The 9,016-nt window shown below is 37.2% G+C and overlaps 1 protein-coding gene across 1 annotated transcript; it reads right to left on the minus strand.

The window, feature by feature from the left end:
* Nucleotides 1-1,141: 1,141 nt before the first annotated feature.
* LOC109260475 (keratin-associated protein 21-1-like) lies at nt 1,142-1,768 on the minus strand. The gene has a single exon (XM_019438707.2). The coding sequence runs from the start codon at nt 1,727-1,729 to the stop codon at nt 1,460-1,462; it is 270 nt and encodes an 89-aa protein (XP_019294252.2). The 5' UTR covers nt 1,730-1,768; the 3' UTR covers nt 1,142-1,459.
* Nucleotides 1,769-9,016: the final 7,248 nt, after the last annotated feature.

Genomic DNA, 9,016 nt, shown 5'->3' on the forward strand with positions numbered 1-9,016 from the left:
AGAAATTCTACCAAATCTTTAGAGACAAGGTATTCTGAATGTGTTATAGATGGTTCCAGAGCATTGCAGGGGAAGGGAAGCTTCCTACTCCCTATTAGGAAGGACACACAGCATTGATATCAGTGGTGGACAGACAATTAAGGTGCCTCTGTGATTTCTGCCTCTTGGTGTCATTGCCTTGTATCATCCCCTTCTCTTGAGTTTGAGCAAATCTTGTGACTTACCTATAATAAATAAAATGTGGCAAAGATAGTAAGACATATGTAATTGTGTGTATGTGGTTATGTTGCATAGAATTGTGTCGTATTGTGGCACCCTTCTTGTTGGAGTCTCTCTGCCTTCCTTCCTGGCTTTGAGAAGGCAAGCAACAGTATATGGGGGTCCACATGACAGGCACTTATAGGCAGCCTAGTGGAGCTAAGGGTAGCCTCCAGGAGACAGCCTGCAAAGGCCTGTAGCCAACAGTCAATGTTGAGCTCCAGTTATACATAAGGGACTGGATTCTTCCGAGCATGTGAGCTTGGAGGCAGATCCTTTCTCAGTTGAGACTCAGATGAGACCAAGCACCTGGCAAACATCTTGGTTACTGCATTGTGAGACCCTGAAACTTTGCCTATACCTTCAGTGCTGTTTTTATCCAATTATTATGGCCCACCATGCATGCCACATAGTTTTACAATCTACTCCTACCTTAGGAAGTAATAGATTATAAAAATTTTCCTTAGGTTGTTTCTTTTATTAAAATATTTTTTTAAAAAAGAAGTAGAGAAGAATATAACCACATCCATTTATTTTAAGAGATACATGAATATAACATTGGGGAAATTATTATTTTTCTTAATTATTTACGATACACCGCACAAAACTTAACTTATAATTTATAAAATAATATCTCATTTGGTGTTAAGAGATACCCAGCATGAAAAGATTATTCCCTTAGTAGCAAGGGAGGAAACTGAAGCTTCCAAAAAATAAGTTACTTTCCTAAGACAATTGACAATGGAATTGGTCAAGAAGCTGACCTAGGAATATCAGGAAACTATCTCCCTAAGGAGACAATTGTTACCTTTCTTGTAAACTGAAACCAAAATATGTTAGGAAGACACCTGGGACAGCAAATGAATGACATAAAAACCAGGGCTGCTGTTCAGACTGGACAATTTTATTAGGTCAACACAGAAACGAACTCCAGCATGGACATCATCAAGGCAGTCGCTGTGACACCATCATCCTGATGAAGGCGGAACTGTGGGGTCACAGGTGAATTTCACCATCTTCCACTCCACCAGGTAAATCCAGGGAATCCGTAGGTTAGGCTGTAGGCAGCAACAGACCTACTAGACTTTCATCCTGCAGGATATCGTCACCCAAGGGAAAGGCTCAGAACGTGTGGGGCTCAGAATTGGTGAATCCCACGTCCAGGTGTAGAGGGTGAGAGTCTCCCACGGTGCCCTCGTTACTAGTAGCCACAGCCAGAGCCACAGCCATAGCAGGAGCCATAGCCACAGCCCAGGCCTCTGTAGCCACAGCCTCCATAGCCACAGCCTCTGTAGCCCCAGCCTTTGTAGCCAGAGCTTCCATAGCCGCAGCCTCCATAGCCGCAGCCTCCGTAGCCGCAGCCTCCATAGCCACAGCCTCCATAGCCGCAGCCTCCATAGCCACAGCCTCCACAGCCACAGCCTCCATAGCCGCAGCCTCCATAAGAGTTTCCGTAGTAGCTTCCACACATGGTGTTGGCTGTTGAGGTTGTGCCTTGGCTAGAGAAGGAGAGAAGTGTCACTTCGGTGTGGATTTCTCCCTGCAGGGGGCCTTTTATATGCCTCAGGGTTGGGGGGTGGCTCCCACACGTGCTCCTGTCATTGGCTAATTTTTTGACTCATCTAATTAGTGTGTTGTTTCAAGACCAGAGCCCAATGCCTGAAGGCATTGAGGAGGCTTGCTTTAACCCCCCTGAAGACCTTTAATAAGAGGGTAGAGTCACACTTACAAAACCGTCTTTCATAACAAATCTTCACTTTAACATTCTATAACCAGATATCATATAACGCAGGGAACATTTTCAGTAGTTTCAATTGACTTGCTCTTGACCGCAATTCTTTTTTCTCTTTGACCTCCCCAAATTCTATTGCCCTCTATAATATAGTTTTGCCTCTTGTTCTAGCCTGAGTCAAATTATGTTTTGTGGATTACGTAACAGTAATGAGATTAAAGTAGGGAACAAAGATTAAATATAGTATGAAACTAATTTGGGAGATCCTCTGTATCTCAATCAGCTCTCCCCTAATTATCAGAGGTGCGAGGACACAAAATCTTTATGTTACTGATTTCATCTGCCTTGATAAGAAATTCAAAGAAGGAAAGAGGATTTTAACCCAGTCAAACCTATAAATGAAACAACTTTTTTCTTTATTCAAAATGTTTCCTTTCAATGTATGTTTTTGTAAATATATTTTTGTAAACAAAATACATAAACACATGATTGTTGCGAAATGTTAGTGTCCTTTTTTTTTTTTAATTTTTTTTTAATGTTTATTTATTTTTGAGACAGAGAGAGACAGAGTATGAACAGGGGAGGGGCAGAGAGAGAGGGAGACACAGAATCTGAAACAGGCTCCAGGCTCTGAGCTGTCAGCACAGAGCCCGACGCGGGGCTTGAACTCATGGACCGTGAGATCATGACCTGAGCCAAAGTCAGACACTCAACCGACCAAGCCACCCAGGTGCCCCAGTGTCCTTCTTGATAGGAACATTATTAGCAGACAGATCTTGACCATGTCAGTGTGAATTTTCCAGTAAACAAAATGGAATTTTCACTCTGGAAATATTATACAATATTGTTATCGTCTGTCCAAATTTGACCAAATCTAATCTTTGACTCCTGTGGGTCATAAGTGCACTGATTGGTGGACTTTTCTATCGATTAGGGGGAAAAATGCTTTGATATTTTATTACTCTCATATGTTTATGTATAGTGTTAACAATTTTCATGTGGGAAAATTTCTAGTTTTACTTTTCAAGAAAACTAGTAACTTTTACAGTATATAGTACTTATCATAAATATTCATGTCTCTCCAATCATTTGCACCCTCGTGTGTGTGTGTGTGTGTGTGTGTGTGTGTGTGTGTGTGTGGTGGTGTAGGGGGAGGAGGAGGAGACAGATACTGCTGTCCTTGTAGCTATTTAACTACTGGTGTGGCAAAACAGGTAAGTCATGACTAATGGTTTTTCTAATGGGCATCTACGTAAAAGTATTTTCACGTGCAGCTCCAAGACCTACTATGCTCTACATTAATCTAATGTAAGTCTCATTTTAGGAAAATTCAGTGTCTTACCCAGGTCATTGGGTAAAAATGGTAGCACTATTGCCTATGAGATATTCTATTTTCCATCCCAATTTTCTCTATACTGATAGTATACATTTCAACATGCGCTTCTAGACAGGTATAATTTCACCCCTACCTTATGTATTCTTATATCTCCTTTTCACTCACAGATAAGAATCTCTATGCAGCTGGTTGATATGCCTGATAACCCGGTATTCCCCCAGCAAAGATGGTCTCATTTTAAGGTCAGTCTCAATGAGTCTTCTGAGTGTGTCAGACTCTGGTCATCTCCTGGCAGAGTCCCTATTTCCAGGAAGTGGTGGCTCAGGTAGAATCACATCATACAAAGCACATGTTTGGCCCAAATGGAGACTTAATATTATGGTCTCAATCCTGGTAGCTTAATTGACTTTCAGTGAAGCTCCTGGTGATGAATCCCTACCTTTATTTTCCTTATTTATTGATAGTCTTAATTAGGCACTCATAATATAAAGAAATGGCAGTAAAATATAAAGAAACAATGGTGACTATTTTTTATTTGCCATTCTTGTAGATAGCAGGCCTGTCAATGAAAAAGGATCCATGTAAGGATTATACTTAGTAGATCAACATGAGAGGCTGGCATTATCCTCTCTGGTCCCTAACTGCAGGCTTTCTAAAAGGAAACAGAGGCAAGAACCCTGTGTTGGCATCTACTCCTTCCTCCACAAAGTGAAAAAGTCAATCCATTATGAAGTGCTAACTTGACTTTCCCAACTAGTGACTGGGTAGAGAAGTTGGTGATCATTCCTTTGAGAAAATATGAAGAGAAGAGGGAAATGATTTCTCCTTACTAAAATATATGTTGGGCCAATGCTGAGTATTTGCATACACTATCCCATTTAGTGGATCAACAAATTTATAGGTGAAGCATTTTAATTTCTATTTTAGCTATGCCAAATTAAACCAATTCTCAGAAATGGAAATTTGAAGGATTTTTGGTGACATTGTGCAGAACTGAACATCAAATATATTTATTCTTGAACACACATCTGAATCCTGATACAAATTGGTGATCTAGAATGTGATGGAAGCCATTGTAGTCTTGAATAATATTTCTTAATTATTAACATGTTGTGAAAGTGGGTTTCAGGGTATTTATTCCGGCAGCTTGGAACACAGGACCATAAGACAGCGAACAAAATATTTTGTATCTAATATACAAATCATGTATACCGGTGCCAAATATACAGCCAATATACTTTTATTTATATAACGTTATAGGAAGCTAAAGGACAGGAAAAACATTAATTATCAGTGATAGCAATACAAATAGTGGTTACCTCTGGCTAACATGAGTGTGAATTCATTTCTTTAAGTGTTTTTTTCTGCATCTGTTGGGACGATCGTTGATATCTTTTGCCTTATTTATTCTGTCCATATGTTGAAATCTATTGATTGTCATATGGTAAAAAAACCTTTGCATTCCTAGTTTAGTTTTATTTGACAAAGATTTATTATGCAAATATTTCTTAAAACATTTTTGTTTGGTAACATTGGTCTTATGTATTGTCATGGAAAAATGTTCCCCCTCCCTTAATATGACATAGATATTTTTAAATTCAATATTTGATGTAATTTATCATTTAAGAACTTTGACCTGAATGTTGTATGTGTGTATGTGAACATTTAAAAAAATATGCGTATTTTTCAAAGATATAAGCTTATTTGGATTTCATATTTATTTTGTACTAGTTTTGATTATGTTAGTCTTTCAAGAAATTTTTCTATTTAATTTAAGTTGTCGAATTTACTGTTACAAAATTATTCACCCATGCCTGTATCTATTAATCATGTCTATAAGATCTGTGGTGATGTCATTTCTTTAATCTACATACTGATCATGTAAATTTGTAATCCTTTTAAATTATCAATTTAGGTTAAGATTTTTCAAAAAATCTTAATGTTAGTTTCATGATCTTATTCTTTGTTTTCTATTTCATTGATTTCTGATTTTATCTGTTTTATTCCCTTCTTCTACATAATTGATAGAGTTTGTTCTTTTTTCTAAGGCAAAAGCTTAATTGTTGATTTTAAAACTTTCTTCTCTTCTAAGATATGCATTTGAAGCCATAAATTATTCTGCAGTCACTGCTGACATATAATCCCACAACTTGTAGTATCTTTTTTTATTGTCTTTGTAATTCTTTCAAAAATTTTTTTAACTTTCTTTGTGATTCATATTTGATCCATGAGATTTAGATTGTGTTGTTTTGGAGATATCCCAGATATTTCTGTGTTCTTAATGTTTTATTTAATACAGTGGAATTTATGCCTTTTAATTTATTGAATTTAATTTATTAGAACTTATTTTATAGTCCAGCTTATGATCGATCTTGGAGGATTCCATATGCATGTGAAAACAATGTACATTCAACCACAGTTGGTATAATGCCCTGTTGGTGCCAATTTGGTCAATTTGGTTGATATCTTCCTGCTCCCATAAATATGATTTTCTGTCTACTGAGTTCTATCAATAGCCAAGATAATTGTTTTGAAATCTCTAGTTAAAATTATGGATTTTTCCATTTTTCCTTTCAGCACTTTTTAGTTTATGCTTCACCTCATTTTGAAATTCTGTCATTAGGTGCAGGCACATTTAAAATTATTATTAAGGAATTGATTTTTCTATCATTATGAAATATTACTCTTCAGCTTTAGTAATATGCCTTTTTCTGAGATGTATTTGATTGGTAATGATATATATCTGCTCCACCTTTATTATTATTTAGTCTTTCTGTGTCTTTACATTTAATGTGGATTAATTCTGGATAAGCCACGTTTGATTCTTATTTATAGTTAACATATTTTTACTTTCAAATTCAATGTATCTTGACACAGTTTTATTTAACTCTATACTATCTCATTATTTGTTTTCTATTTCCTAACCTGTCCTTCCCCCCATCTGTTAATTTTTTATTGGCTTATTTTATTGTTTTATTAATTCTACTTTATCTCCTCTACTGGCTTATGAGATATAATGTTATTTATTAGTCGCTACAAATAGTACAGTATGCATCTTAATTTATCACTTTTTTTTCAAATAATGTGATACTATTTCACATAAGATAAACTTACAGCAATGCACATCCTTTCTTTTATCCCATTCTTTTTTTTTTTTTTTTCAACGTTTTTTATTTATTTTTGGGACAGAGAGAGACAGAGCATGAACGGGGGAGGGGCAGAGAGAGAGGGAGACACAGAATCGGAAACAGGCTCCAGGCTCCGAGCCATCAGCCCAGAGCCTGACGCGGGGCTCGAACTCACGGACCGCGAGATCGTGACCTGGCTGAAGTCGGACGCTTAACCGACTGCGCCACCCAGGCGCCCCTCTTTTATCCCATACTTAATGCTATTGTCAGGATTCTTAGGGATTTTGTGTTTCACTGAAGAATTTAGTTTTTGAATTATTTTTTGGTTTGAGGCTTACTTTATCTGATACTAATATAGCCTCTCCAACTTTCTTAAACTGGTGTTTACTATATATTAATAATTTATATGCGTAGTATATATTTATTCATCCTTTTATTTTTAATTTATCTGCATTTATATATGTATTGTGGGTTTCCTTTAGAGCATAGATATGGGTCTTATTTTTAATTGTCATGTTTAGACCATTTTAATTAATGTAATTTTTGTCATGGTTGTGTTAGGGTCTATATCTTGCAATTTGGTTTTATTTTTTTTCTTTAAAATTATTTAATGTTTATTTTTGAGAGAGACAGAGATAGAGGCAGAGCACGAGTGCGGGAGGGGAGGGAGGGAGGAAGACACAGAATCCGAAGTAGGTTCTGGGTTCTGAGCTCTCAGCACAGAGCCCGACCCGGGGCTCAAACTCAGGAACCATGAGATCATGACCTGAGCTGAAGTTGGCCTCTCAACCGACTGAGCCACCCAGGAGCCCCTTGTTGTTTGTTTTCTACTTACTACATTTGTTATTTCCTTTTCTTACCTTATTTTCTTGTCTCCTTCAGATTTTTTTTTAGTGTTCCATTTTATTCCTCCATTGATTTATTAGATATATTTATGTTTGTGATTTTAATGGCTTCTCTAAGGATTACAGTCCATATTTTAATTTGCCACTCCATGCTGAAAGTAATATTATACCACTTTACACATATATACTAACCTTATATATAGTATAACATATATACTAACCTTATACCAGTGTACTTCCTTCCTCCCACACTTTGCTATTATAATAATATTTACTATTTTTAGTGTAAAGTTAATTAGCATTTAAAGAAATTAAAAAATGAAAAAAAATGTTTCAGTTTACCCAAATATTGATTATGATAATACCTGTCCTGGTTTTCTTTGTGTTCTTATTACTTGGTGCTTGTTGAGTTCTTTAGTCTCTGAGTTTATGGTATTTTTTTTTTTATTAAAAATTGTTTTTTAATGTTTCATTTATTTTTGAGAGACGGAGCATGAGCAGGGGAGGGTCAGAGAAAGAGGGAGACACAGAATCTGAAGCAGGCTGTCAGCACAGAGCCTGATGTGGGGCTCGAACCCACAAACCATGAAATCACGACCTGAGCCAAAGTCAGATGCCTAGCCAACTAAGCCAGGCGCCCCTATAGTATCTTTTAAAAAAAATTAACTTTAGGAATATTTCAGCCATTTGTTATTCAAATATTCAAAACTTGTGATGTTTTTGAATGGGCGTGTTCCTATGCGATACAAGTCACAGCCGCTCATATTCCTTACATTCCAGACATGTCACATGGCAAACCCAGCATCAGTGGTATTGGGAACATATAGTTGTTTTACAAAGAAGAGAGAGATTTTGGGGAAACAATAAAACATTTCACCACACTGTACCTGTACGTGCTGTTACAGGTACTGCTCTGGTGAAAGTTTTGTCCATATACACTTGCACTGTGGTGATCTATTTACATAGAAGCTTCATTAGTGTCCACTTAAACAAGAAACCTTCCGGTCAAGTGAGCCCGAAGCACTTGTCAGTCTGTTCTCGACTTCCTTCCTTCTAGTCTATTCTCCTCTTGCTGCCTTTTCTTCTAGCCCTTTCTACATTGGCTTTTAGTTTTCACAGCACATCCAAATACAGTCCCCTATGTGTATAGCATGCAACATTTTAGATTAAAAGTCAGAGGGAAAGGCTTTTATTTTTTTATTTTTTTAAAGTTTATTTATTCAGAGATAGAAGGGGGGAGGGCAGAGAGAGAGAGGGAGAGAGAATCCCAAGCAGGCTCAGCACTGTCCTTGCAGAGCCTGACGGGGGGCTGGAACTCATGAAATGTGAGATCATGATCTGAGCCGAAAACACGAGTCAGACGCTTAACTGACTGAGCCCCAGGCGCCCCAAGAGGGAAAGGCTTTTAGATTCCACATTCAGCTTCTAATGGCATGATGATGATGTTGATGATGATGATGGTGGTGGTGATGCTGATAAATGTTAACACCTGCATAATACTGTGCAAATACTGTGCAAATCTAAGTGTTTGACATACGTAAACTCATTTCATACTTTAGATGATGCTATGAAGCAATTGAAAATGTCATTTTAACTTTATAGATAGGAATGATCCAAGATACAAGTGTCAGAAACAATGGTTCCCTCGAAACAGACTTGTGGTAGGAAAAGGAAGTGGAAGGTGATCGTTTTGTTCTCTACCGTATTTTTGAAGCTG

The sequence above is a fragment of the Panthera pardus genome, unplaced genomic scaffold (assembly GCF_024362965.1).
Source record: "Panthera pardus isolate Hobbes unplaced genomic scaffold, ASM2436296v1 HiC_scaffold_16, whole genome shotgun sequence".
NCBI classification, from domain to species: domain Eukaryota; kingdom Metazoa; phylum Chordata; class Mammalia; order Carnivora; family Felidae; genus Panthera; species Panthera pardus.